This window comes from Macaca fascicularis, chromosome 5 (genome assembly GCF_037993035.2).
Source record: "Macaca fascicularis isolate 582-1 chromosome 5, T2T-MFA8v1.1".
NCBI lineage: Eukaryota > Metazoa > Chordata > Mammalia > Primates > Cercopithecidae > Macaca > Macaca fascicularis.
In genome coordinates, this window is record NC_088379.1 from 15,206,408 (window position 1) to 15,220,030 (window position 13,623).

A 13,623-nucleotide genomic window follows, 5' to 3' on the forward strand; every position below is an offset into this window, starting at 1 on the left:
AAGTTAATTCAATAGGTAATACCTGAACCTGGTACATAATCAAAAGAGACAAAAACCCAGCTACAGCAAGAAATGACTTTCCTTCCTTCCCCTCCACAACCCTCAATTTCCTTCCCAGAGGCAACCACTGTTGCCAGTTGCTTGTCAACCCTTTCACATCCCATCCACCCTGTACAAATATGACCAAGTGCTTGTGTCTCCTTCCTCATCTTTTTTTTCTTTTCTTTTTTTTAACATAGTTACCATGTTCTACACATGGTCTGCAACCTGTTTTTTTCACTTCATCAGTCATGGTGACTGTTTGGTATCAACAAATCTGGAGCTGCCCAGTCCTCTCCAATGGGTACACTGCATCTCAATGAGTGGCCACCCTAAGCCACACATTTTATCAGACCCCTGCTGGTGGCCGCACTTAAAGACTTTCCTTCTTGGGTTTGCAGCTGGAACTCCAACTCATAGGACTGACTGTTTTCAGCTAAAATTCCTGAATATTACTTCCTTAGTAAAACTTGAAAAAAATCTTACGGCTACTGAGCACATGTGGTGTCTGGAGAAACGACAAAGAGAAGGCTGTTGGCCAACCCTTGCTGTGCCTTCACGTCATAGGCACATTTATTTCGGTTGCTTCATGAAACAGTGGTGGAATGAATGAGGAAATGCGGAACAATAACCAAGAATGTGTTGTGGTGCACATTCTTCAGATGAGCAGTCTAATTTGGACTCGAAAAAACGTCATCTTAAAAGCAATGTATTTCTGATCTGCCAGTCAACTGGAAAACTTTTGAAAGCAGCAGAAGCTGCAGCAGAAACACCCTAAATCATGAAGTGTGTTCCAGACTTCAAGAGAGGGTAGCGGATGAACAGCACATATAAGAAAAATGGGTTTATTATTAGAAAGTCAATTGCATTCTACAATATTCTCAAATTTCCAAATTCAGGGACTGCATCTGTCCATCACGATTCCTTTGGACTCAACTAGCAAATCAACTTGCAGATCCATCTCTCCTTTCTACATGCTGCCTGTCTGCAAAGAGCTAATTAAGAGGAGTCTGCTGTGCTGGAAAGTAAATCCTTTCTGCAGTCCAAGATTTCTCAGGATACCTTCAAAAGGAAAAAAATACCAAAACGCTGGCTCATCAGCTCAGTTGGCGCAGCTTCATTACAACGCTAATGTCTGGTGCTAATGAGATCCTTTCGAATCACTCTAGACAAGCACTTGTGCTCTCCTTTTTCTGTTTTGTGGGATTTTTTTTTCATTGTTGCTCTTTTGTTTAGTTTTAAACTCATGGTTTAACCATTAAAATATGAGTCACTCTTCATCAACCTAAAACACAATCAGTTGTTGTCCAAGATTCTACTTGCCTTATTATTATACAAATCACCAAGAGGGAGATTGCAAAGCACTTCCTCAGGAAAAGTCCATTTTCCTTCTGTCGCTGGTGCATTTCTCCACCACATTTGTTACAGCAACGACACATACAAAAGAAATACCCCACCAGAGGCATCAGAATAATAAACAGCAGTCCCAGGACAGAGCATAGAATAATCCCTGCTTCATAGTAGATAATCTGCAATTCAAACAAAAGAAACAGCACATATTGTAACACGAAATAATAAGTAGAACATTCCACGGTGTACAAAGTTCTTTTTTTTTTTTTTTTTTTTTTGAGACAGGGTCTCGCTCTGTTGCCCAGGCTGGAGTGCAGTGGTGTGATCTCAGCTCACTGCAAGCTCCGCCTCCTGGGTTCAAGCGATTCTCAGGCCTCAGCCTCCCAAGTACCGTAGAGACAGGGTTTCACCATGTTGTCCAGGCTGATCTTGAACTCCTGTCCTCAAGCAATCCACCTGCCTCGGCCTCCCAAAGTGCTGGGATTACAGGTGTAAGCCACCGCGCCTGACCATGTTTTGTTTTTTTAATGTATCTGCCATCATTAGTTGAATCTGAATATATATATATATATATATTCCATTTTGAAGCTCCTTTTTGAAACAGAGGAAGCAGAAAATTGAGTTATCGAATATAGGGCCAAGTGGTTACTAGAAGATGTCCTTCAACCCCTAGGAAGATAACTAAATGCTAGTTTGAGCTGCAAACGGTTTAATTTTAACCCCAAAGGTATTTTGTTTGTTGGATCAATAAATCTTGGCAGGAGTACTTGCATAACAAATAATCTACATTTAAGGTGCTTTACACCAGGAAAACTGCACAAATAGAAGTGAAAGACTCAAAGCACTTTGGATTCGCCGGCAAACAGTTACACAAGAATCTGGAATGTATCTTAATTTAGAAAAAAAGGCTCAGACTCTAAGTCAGGCACGTTAAACACAGGCCAGTCAGTGAGTTTCTCCACTAACACACTGGAAATAATAATACGTACCTTGTCAAGTCATTGTGAAAATTAGAGATAATGCATGATTAGAAATAATGTGACAAAGGACCAGGTACTGAGTAGACATGTAAGGTGCTTCTCATGCCATGCCCAGGAGTCAGATCCACAGTGAAGGACCGACCTCGGCAGTCTGTGTCTCAGACAGTTCCTGAGTTCCTAGGAACAGCACAATTTCCAGACACAATCATGTGACCTAAACCTCTTTTCATAATCACTGCTGACTTTATTCCGGGATAAACGAAAATTAATGCAACTAGATGATGAAACTTGATATCATTCCAATTCATGCATGTAGCTGCTTACACTTCTAAAGAATGGCAGAAAATTGCAAGTTGGCAGTTTGCAACTAAATGGACAATCTAGACAGCTGCGAATTCTTAAGCCAAGCTGAGCAAAGGAAAATAAAACACAACGTCTTGCTCCTGGGAGCAAATGTGATGTCTTGGAGGAGCGACCTGCTTTACATCCCAGCGGGGGGCTTCCAGGTCCCTAAACTGGATGGTATCACATTAGCATTAACCTCATAAACATATTGTGAGGGACAAATAACTGAACCACTGAATGTGAAAACAACTAGCCAAGTGCCCAGCACACAGTAGATATTCAACAAATGGTAGTTAATGCTATGAGCAAATGCTCAAGACTAGTAAATCTGGTGCATCTGGCACTTGAATATTACCTACTTCCATATTAAGATTAAATTGCTAAAAAAAAAAAAAAAAAAAAAAAAGAAAGTGGCTGGATTTTGCTGCGTTCATCAAGTACGTGCTCACGCTTAAGTTAACCCCCATCCCGTGTCCACGAAGAGGCATTATTAGCTGACTTAACCCTTCCTCGAGGACCAACATCACTTGCCAGTTAAGAAACCAGCCCAGACCTTCCAAACTCTTACTTACGTATTTTTCCATCATTTCTCAGCAAATATTCTAAATTGTTTACTATTTTAAAGAAACGTAAATTCTTTCTGAATTCCAGGAGACACTGAACCCAAACCCAGGAGACAAGATATATTGAAATGTTTTAAATGCACTAATTTTAGCTTTAAATACAAATTGTACATTTGATACACAGCCTTTCTAGTGTTACTGACTAAACATCAGGCAGTATCAGGAACAAGACAGGGTATTTCAAGAGTTCACGTCTAGGCTGACTAGATGAAAGCCTGTCACTATTTACACTGTTTTTTGATACACCAAGATCTTCCAGTGCTTTGTTGATTATGTTGAAGATCAACATCTAAATATTACAGAGATATCTTGCTTAAAAGAGAAGGTTAAAAGTGATGGTAAAAACATAACTGAAATGGATCATTTAACATTTTCACAGCGAGGATGACAGTGAAGAACAGAAAGGCTTTCAAAGAGCAACTTGAAATAGCAGACAAGGACTTTACCTTGAGACCTAAGATTAGAGTTTCTGGCTGTAGAAGTCAACGCAGGTGAGGAATTTTGGCAGAGGCAGCATGCATCAAGAAAACAGACAGAAAAAGTTATGAGTGATCAACCATAACCAAGAACGCTCATATCCCACAAGGAGGAAATTGGGTGATAGAAGGATAAGTACGAGAAAGGAATATAAAACTTGAGTGTGAATTCAAGAAACAGTGGTTTAAGTTACTTTGAGTTCTGAAATTCACATTTGCATTTACATTTGGATTTCCCAAAAGGTTCTTAATCCGTATGCTAATCGGTTATGAAAAGGAGAATTAGAGGGGAAGTTATAAATGCTTAACACACTAACCATGTGATCTTCATAAAATAGAGAATCAGATCTGAGAACTCCGTAACCAATGGCAGCATCTTCCCAAGTGCCCTTTTCTAAACTAAAAATCTGATGGTGCTATTCCTGTGCTTAAAGCGATCAACGGATTCCCACCATTTTTATTCCAAACATCTCAATGTTTGATTTTAAATGTCCTTTTGTGGCCAAATAAACTTAGGTGGCTCTATGTCATTTTCTAGATCACTTTTTTGAAATATTCTGGTCCAGGAAATCTAAAGGTTTAGAAACTATTGCCTCAGCTGGCAGATCTGAGGGAACAACATTTGTGATGGGAATCACTTTTAAATGAGGCATCCAAAACATGGGGACTGGGGGGCAGTTCAGATATAGCTGCCTCTGGGGTCACATGGGGCATTTTAAATGATCCCAGGCTCCCTTTCTTGGGGAGGGGGTGCGCAGGCTTGTTACCAACCAGGGCACAAGCTCCCAAGCTCACCAGACATAAAGATGCACCTCACAGTGTGTGTTAAAGAAAAACACTGACTCCTGGGCTCCTCTGCTAGAGCACATGAGTCAGAAGATATGGGTAAGACCAGGAATCTGTGTTCCCTGAGGCTTCCAAACAAATGAGTTGCCCTGGAGTCATTGGCTTAGGGTCTGCTTCAGGGGGAACCAACCCAACACACCCAGCCTTTATCAGACTAAATCTAGCCAGAAAATCCTCCTCCAGATGTGGCCTGGCTCCTTTGGTGCCTGTGCTTCACTAAACCCCTTTCTTTGGATAATGGTAGAAAGCGTGGTCCAGTTCCACATCCAGAGTAGGATTCAGCTCATTCATGTGGGTTCAGTTCTGCATCTTCTCTCCACTGCACCCTCACCCAGAGTTTTTATTCATTTGCAAAGGCAAGGAAAGAGAACAAGAGCCAGGTGTATAAACCAAGGTTATGGGAGTGCCAAATCTAATACCAAGTCAAGCACAAAGACACTGCCAGGGTCAGTGGCAGCCCAGCTCCAGCTCAGGCTCGCAGGTTCCTCAAGGCCAACTAAGGGTCTCAAGACCTTGTCCTCCAAGTCCCAGATCCCACTGAAGCACTGCCCCTACTCCCATTCCTTGGTTGGCATTCAGGCTGGCTAAGCATATTATGCTAATTTTGAATATAAATATAAAAGCAACAGTCATTTTCTTCCCCCTAGAGATGCAGGCCAACGTGGCAATCACGTTTGGGAGATGTAAATGAAGCCTGTGGCACTGAGGAATGAAAATGCTTTCCACAGTGCTGGGGAAGGCTGTGTGCCCTGGGAACAGCTCAGTTTATCTTCCACACAGTCTTCCCTTGCTGAATGTAAACAGCCTCTGGATAAGGCTTTCCTCTTCAGCTTCTGCATTTACTTTTCTCTTGAGTATAATTTTCTTGCAAATTAAAAATATGATGAGGCCATTTGTAACCATCTGAGGTAATGATTCACTGGGCAAGAGGGAACTGCCCTCCCCCGTGCCGGAAACACTAGCGTTCAGATTTATTGTGCAAGCCAGTAAAAAACGTCCACCTATACATCTGCTTATGGTTGGCCTGATAACCACCTTCAAACCAGGAAAGGAAGGAACAAAGTGCTTTACTTACCGAGAAGGACTGAGAACCTGGCAAACACATTTAACTATTTTTTATTATCGAATTATCAGTGCTACACACTTTTGTCTGCTGTCTTCTAGCCTCTTGAGACCAAAGGCTATCATCCTTATCTCCACCTTCCTTCAATTCTAGCCATGTACTCACACAGCAAGAGATTCATAAACCTTGTATAAATGCAAAGCTACTTTTCAACAAACGATGTTTTATAACAGAGTACATAGTCACCATCTCTAGGAATTTTCAAACAATTCCACTTAATGAGGGAGTTCTCATCCCTCAGCTAAAAGAAAAGTAGTGTAATATTGCTTTTTGAAGGAATTTTAGTTTTTGTTTACTTTATTTATTCATTTATTATTTTTTTTTGAGACGGAGTCTCACTCTGTCACCCAGGCTAGAGTACAATGGCACCATCTCGGCTCACTGCAACCTCTGCCTCCCGGGTTCAAGCAATTCTCCTGCCTCAGCCCCCCGAGTACCTGGGACTACAGGTGAGTGCCACCACACCCGGCTAATTTTTGTATTTTTAGTAGAGACAGAGTTTCACCATATGGGCCAGGCTGGTCTCAAACTCCTGACCTTATGATCTGCCCACCTCGGCCTACCAAGGCGCTGGGATTACAGGCGTGAGCCACCACGCCCGGCCGTAGTTTTTAATTTTTAAATAACATACAACTTGAAAGGCTTTCTTCAAATGCTACTTTTGAAATGTCTGCTATGGTTCAAATGGGATTTGTAAGGTGGTTCAATATTCCATGAAAGTTCTTAGTCAAAAAAGGTTACTAAAATTGCAGATTGAATAACTGGTTGTTTAAAGATTTACTTTCAAGTCAGCCAAAATTTTTCTCATACTTCATATTTTTAATAATAAATACACCAATGAAAAATTACCTTATCATAATCAATTTTGGACTCACGTGCCTTCTGTATGACTTTTCTCAAAGTATCTGGAAAAAAAGCCACAAAATAGCAAAATTATTTTTTCAGTAAAAATATAAAATTCATATTTGGAAAAAGATCTTTATATGCTTACAAATTATTATAACTATATGCTTACAAATTATTATAACTATGTTTCTATTATTCTTATAATTTTATTCCTATTTCTTAATGTAGTTAAATAATTAATGACCTCTAGCCAGAAGCCAAGAATAGAAGACAAATACTTCCGATTTATTATTTTGTCAGGGACAGAATTAGAGAGTTGTCATTTTTAAGTTAGTAATTTATCATAATACACTTTAATATTTACCAGCAAACCACATACAGCTTATTAATAATCATTTATAAAAATTATGCTGAAATTGCCAATTCTTAATTATCTGGAAACACAAATGAAATTTATTTTTCAATAATTCCACATTTGCCTGATATTAATATTTTACAAAGGAATGGATGAAAGGAATCTTAAAATTAACCCAACTCGGCAGGGCGCTGAGGCTCACACCTGTAATCCCACCACTTTGGGACTCAGAGGCAGGCGGATCACCTGAGGCCAGGAGTTCGAAACCAGCCTGGTCAACATGGTGAAACTCCATCTCTACTAAAAATACAAAAATTAGCCAGGTGTGGTGGTGCATGCCTGTAATCCCAGCTACTTGGGAGGCTGAGGCGGGAGGATCACTTGAACTCAGGAGGTGGAGGTTGCAGTGAGCCGAAATTGCACCACTGCACTCCAGACTCCATCTAAAAAAATAAAATAAAATAACCCAACTCAAGAGTTCTTAACATGGGAAATCCTTCTCTTCCTGTCTCCAAGCAGTACACAAAAACCTATGCAATGCAAACTTGAACTTTTCCATAAATATTCATTTAGAGCATTTTCAAATTCTCACATAGCCCTGGGACCAAAAAAAGGTAAAGAGCCACCACTTAACCATGAGCCGCCATCTAAGAATGATATAAGACAACTGAGACACGGACAGAGAGGGTGACATAGTGATTCATGAGGAGGCCAGACCAAGGCCCAGGTCTTCCTCCTCCTGCGCGGGTGCCTTCCCGCCACCCTGTACACTGTCTCTCACCCCAGGAAGGAGCTTCTGCATTACTATCACTATATCCATCACACCTGAAATGTACTACTGGAGGGGTGGGGCAGGGGCGGGGTGGGGGGCAAACGAAACCCTACATCGACTCCTTTTATGATGCAAAAGTCAGATTAACATACAGGAAAACAAAGCAAGCCACTTTCCCAAAAGGCTTTCTGCAAAACAACTTTTCTCCTCTACAACTCAGAGATATGGGCGATATTTAAAGATTACGCTGCAGGAACAGAGATTTTCAAACTGATATGCACCCAGGGAACCCCAATAGTTTCTTCACAGTACCTCGGGGGCTGCCCAAGGACCACAGGGACACTGAGGCTGTCTAATCCCCTTCAGACAATATAGGTTACCTCCCCTTCAACCAGTCAGCATTGCTTTGGTCTGTTTTACAGATCAGGCTTCTGTTTAAAATTTCACTGAATGAAAGAGTCATGTGTCTGTTGGCTGCATAAATGTCTTCTTTTGAGAAGTGTCTGTTCATATCCTTTGCCCACTTTTTGATGGGGTTGTTTTTTTCTTGTAAATTTGTTTGAGTTCTTTGTAGATTCTGGGGCTGTAAACTAGTTCAACCATTGTGGAAGACAGTGTGGCGATTCCTCAGGGATCTAGAGCTAGAAATATAATTTGACCCAGCCATCCCATTACTGGGTATATACCCAAAGGATTATAAATCATGCTGCTGTAAAGACACGTGCATACGTATGTTTATTGCGGCACTATTCACAAGAGCAAAGACTTGGAACCAACCCAAATATCCAACAATGACAGACTGGATTAAGAAAATGTGGCACATATACACCATGGAATACTATGCAACCATAAAAAAGGATGAGTTCATGTCCTTTGTAGGGACATAGATGAAGCTGGAAACCATCATTCTCAGCAAACTATCGCAAGAACAGAAAACCAAACACCGCATGTTCTCACTCATAGGTGGGAATTGAACAATGAGAACACTTGGACACAGGGTGGGGAACATCACACACTGGGGCCTGTTGTGGGGAGGGAGGCTAGGGGAGGGATAGCATTAGGAGATATACCTAATGTAAATGACTAGTTAATGGGTGCAGCACACCAACATGGCACATGTATACATATGTAACAAACCTGCACGTTGTGCACAAGTACCCTAGAACTTAAAGTATAATAAAAATAAATAAATAAATAGTCTACTGTTGATATAGAAACTGAGAAATCATCTATTTATCAAAATATATTTAGTTGCACAGCATAATATGTTGCATTTTGGGATCTTGACCTAGAAACGAGTTAGAAGCGAATCCAAGCTCCACCACTTAACTGAGTGTCTGTAGGTAAATAACTGCTACAAACATCCTCATCTGCAAAATAAGATGTCCCTACTCTCAAAGGACCACTAAGGGTGAAGTGAGAAAACATTTATAAATAAAACAGCACCAAGCCTGGCACATAGTGGGAACATGGTATATACCTGCTATTATTATATGAAGGAATTTAGAGAATGTAGGTTATAGAACAGTATCTATGGTAAGTGCAGTGTGGAAGACTATTGTTTTGGCCATTCAATATCCATTCACTTTTATTTTTTCCCTTACAAAACAAAGCAAACAAACAAAAACAAAATGAAAAACTTCGGATTTCTTTTGGGGAACTGCTCCTTCCATCCTCTCAGGCCACGTGGACTGGGGAAGCCGTGAGCCCAGCACCACAAAGGTAGACCTTCACGGGTCTAAACCAGCAGGTCTCCAAACATGGGCTATGGGAATCCCCAAGATACGTTCAGGGTGTCCATGAGGTCAAAACACAAGATGTTAATTGCTTTTTTTGTTGTGTTGACATTTGCACTAGGGTGCAAAGGCAGTGGTAGGTAAGAATGCAGGTGATTTGGCACAAATCAAGACTGCAGCTAATACTCATTATATTCTTTCCCATTAGGCATTCATGTTCAATAGTCAGTTACACTTAAGAAGGGTCTTGATAAAGCATTAAAAATTATTTTTATTAAATTTCAACCTGTGAGTACAGCTCTTTTTATTATCCTGTGTAAAGAAATGGTAACTACACATAAAGCTCTTTCATGCACATCCAAGGATAACGTGCAAAAAGCATTTGTGCAAGTGTTTTAAGTTGTGAGCTCAACGAGCCACAGTTTTCATGGAACACCGTCTTTACTTGGAAGAAAAGTTGATGGCCAGGCGCGGTGGCTCACACCTGTAGTCCTAGCACTGTGGGAGGCCAAGGACAGAGGATTGCTCGAGCCGAGGAGTTTGAGACCAGCCTGGGCAACTAGGTAACATAGTGAGACCTCACATTAGCCAAGTGTGGGGGCATGCACCTGTAGTGGGAGGCTGAGGTAGGAGGATCATTTGAGCCCAGGAGTTCAACTAAGCCAGTTATGCCACTGCATTCCAGCTTGGGTGACTGAGCGAGACCCTGCTTCAAAAAAATAAAAAATAAATAAAACTAAATAAGAAAGACTGAGAGATAAATTGTGACTATTCAGACTTGGATATACCCAATCTCAGCCCTTAATCTGGTTCACTGCAGGCTTGAACTCCTGGGCTCAAGTTATCCTCCCCTCTCCCCTCAGCATAGCTAGACTACAAGTGCACGCCACCATGCACAGACAATTTTTTTTTTTTTTTTGTAGAGATGGGGTCTCACTATGTTGCCCAGGCTAGTCTTAAACCCCTGGCCTCAAACGATCCTCTCACCTTGGCCTCCCAAAGCACTGGGGTTACAGGCATGAGCCACCGTGTCTGGCCAGCATTTTCTCTAAAATGAAAGAAGTGGAGTTTGCAAGTTTAAGAAGCCACTGACAGGATTTGTTGCCAATGATAAAATTAGAGCTTTCAAGCAAAAATTAGAATTTTGCAAAATGTGTATCCACCACCATGAGCTTGACAGCATTCCAGTACTTATGCCTTTCTAACGTGATCAGTAAGGATATTAAAGAATTTTTGATACTATAAAATGAAATATGTCCACATTTAGGAGATGTACAAAACTCGGTGACTGAATATTTTCCAGATGATTCATGCATCATGTCACAAAATCCTGCATGGAAAAAGATCCATTCAAAGTGGAAGACAGGGAGGTGGGAGGAGGGCAGATGATAAAAAATTACTTCATAGGTACAGTGTATGTTATTCAGGTGACGGATACTCTAAAAGCCCTGACTTCACGACAATGTGCTCTATCCACGTCACAAAATTACATTTGTACCCATAAATTTATACAAATTTAAATTTTTTTAAATAAATACATACAGTGGAAGACAGACCAGTGGATGTTAATAGATCAAAATATAAAAAACTAATTCATGTCGTTCCAGATTCCATATTGCAAATAACTTTTACAAACTAGCACTTGTACAGTTTTAGTGTGGTATTAAAGTAAAATATGCACAATTATCTGAAGAGAATACTAAAATACGGCTCTGTTTTACAACTACGTATCTCAGTGAGAGCAGACCTTCACACTACACATCAGTCGCGCTAACACCCAGTACTTCAACAGGACCAGCTCAGATACAGATATGAAAATCCAGCTGACTTGCACTAAGCCAGATGTTCAAGAGATCTGCAGAAATGCAAAAACTGATGCCACTCTTCTCATGATTTTTGCTTTTGGAAACCGTAGTTATTTTTAACAAAATTAAGTTATTTATGGAAAGGGTTTACTATCTTTCTTTTAAAATAAATTGACAAATACATGTTAAGGTGTTCTCCATTTTATCTTCAAATATGATCAATATTGATAAACAAAATCTCTTTGGGGCCCTGAATAATTTTTAAGAGTTAAAGGGGATCTGAGACCCACAGTGTGTGAGTGAGACCTACAGTGTGTGAGTGAGACCCACAGTGTGTGAGTGAGACCTACAGTGTGTGAGTGAGACCCTCTGGTCTGAGACAAGCAGCATATTCCCTCAACCCCCATAACTTGGTTTAGAAGTCAACAGACAATCCAGCTTCAGCCAGTGAGACACAGACTAACTTGGTTTAGGAGTCAATAGACAATCCATCCATCTTCAGCCAGTGAGACACAGACTCAACAGACTCAAGTCTTGGTGTTTCTTGTTTTTTGTTTTGTTTATTTCATAGAGATGGGATCTCATTCTGTCACCCAGGCTGGAGGGCAGTGGCGCCATCATAGCTCATTGCACTCTCCAACTCCTGGCCTCAGCCTCCAGAGTAGCTGGAACCACAGGCGTGCACACCACATGCAGCTAAGCCTTGGCTTTTTGGGGGGGAAAATGCTCACTAACACCTCCCTTCCCCAGGCCCTAGGTGGAAAGGACGTTGGTCTGGAGTCACTGCCACAGTCCTCCAAGCACAAGGCAAGAGACTGAGAATTGAAGGCCCGCGTGAGAATCAGCCCTGGCAGCATCACAGGAGCTCCACTTTGAATGGATATTTTTCTGGACTGCACGTGCTGAGAAGGTGGCAGGGATGCATACTGTAGCCCAGAAAGTACAGAAAATAAGGGCAGCCTGCTCTTGAGGGCACATGGGTTGCCCCATGACGCTGTCTGGGACGTGGTTCTGCGCCTCTCCATCCATTGCTCTGTCCGTAGCTCTCTGACTGCCAACCTCTCCAGAGTGTGTGGCCTGGGAGTGAGCAGCCCTGTGAACTTCAGGATGGACCTTCTGCAGCCAGCAGCCAAGTCTGCAGAAACGAGTTCTGGAACTCAGGGTCTCTCTCTGTCTCTCTCTCACCCCCCCCCCAGGTCAGGGGATAGCGCTGGCAGGATGCTTAGCTTTATGGGATTCTCTTGCACCTTCTCACTACACTTCAACAGGGCTCCATCAACAGCACATGCAGCAGGAGTTTCTCCAACAGGCTGCGTGCTATGTGTGCGATTTATGAGTGTTGAGATGTCTGAGCCACAGACGTAAGCTAAAATAAGAAACGTGCCTTGTGCAGGACCCATGTATTATAAGAGATCCATCTTCTTTATGTGAATCAAAACTCATCTTTGACTAAGATATTTCTGTTCCCAAACTGGCTTCTTTGAGTACTTATGTAGATTCTGGCCCAAGCTGGGCCTAGTGAAATTCCACCCCTGTAATGTTCTCTTGTAAAATGAATAGAGAACTTAAAATCCCCTGTTGTTTGCAGTATATTTATCAGACTTGTGCCAAGCTTAAGTGCTCTTGGAAAGGTTTTGCTGATAGTATCTGTAAGTCAGCTTGCTTGGGCACTTGTGTTTACTTAGAAATGTGATTAATTAAGAGCATAAATAGTGTTAAGTGCCTCTCTGCGGAGAGACCACAGTCCCTCTTTTGCCTTTGGTAGCCCCATCTTAAACACACATAGTTCAGGGGTGTCACACGTGGCTCTGTGCTAAGAAGGATTTAATATGTTAACCCATACATTAAAACAACACTGATCAAAGTGAAAGGGATTATTCATATTTTCTGAAAAGACACAGAATAAAATAATATTCAAGTTCAATTTAGAGACTTGCAGAAACTAAGTTTGTACATGCATCATTTTTGTAAATTAAATACTAATTAAAATGCAGCTATAATTGTTCCCTTCCAGGCACAAAAGACTTTCTGGAGGCACTTCCAAATAAATTTGACAACTTGCCCCCATCTAGACCAAATTCAAACCAAGTAGAACTGACAAGCCCAGAAAAAACACACATCTACACAGTTCAAAAAGTGGTAAGTCTCTGGATGTGCTGGCATTACACAGGCTATGGAAGATTGAGAGGCATCTTGCCCCAAGAAAAGTGTCCAGTGCAGTGCCTGGTATGTAATATAGGGAACACAAAGTGTCCAGTGCAGTGCCTGCTATATAATATACAGAGCACTACAGATGCTAAGAGACATGTTAGCCTCTCCCACCTCCA

At 41.3% G+C, this 13,623-nt stretch overlaps 1 protein-coding gene and 1 long non-coding RNA gene across 16 annotated transcripts in view; both read right to left on the reverse strand.

The window, feature by feature from the left end:
- PROM1 (prominin 1) overlaps positions 1–13,623 on the reverse strand; it is a 115,740-nt gene that overhangs the window by 63,144 nt on the left and 38,973 nt on the right. For 8 of the 15 annotated variants that reach the window (XM_074039445.1, XM_074039444.1, XM_015450192.3 and 5 more), the window contains exons 3-4: positions 6,632–6,687; positions 1,363–1,568 (exon numbers count right to left, since the gene is read on the reverse strand). In XM_074039445.1, coding sequence (XP_073895546.1) covers positions 1,363–1,568; positions 6,632–6,687 — 262 coding nt within the window. Of the gene's footprint in view, positions 1–1,362; positions 1,569–3,783; positions 3,811–6,631; positions 6,688–13,623 lie in introns of all 15 variants that reach the window. The other 7 variants (XR_010586759.1, XM_005554519.4, XM_065544810.1 and 4 more) reach the window with 1 other exon arrangement.
- Positions 11,385–11,756, reverse strand: LOC135970884 (uncharacterized). Its single transcript, XR_010586760.2, has 2 exons — positions 11,643–11,756; positions 11,385–11,602 (listed from the first exon to the last, which is right to left on the reverse strand). It is a non-coding gene; the product is annotated as an uncharacterized lncRNA (long non-coding RNA).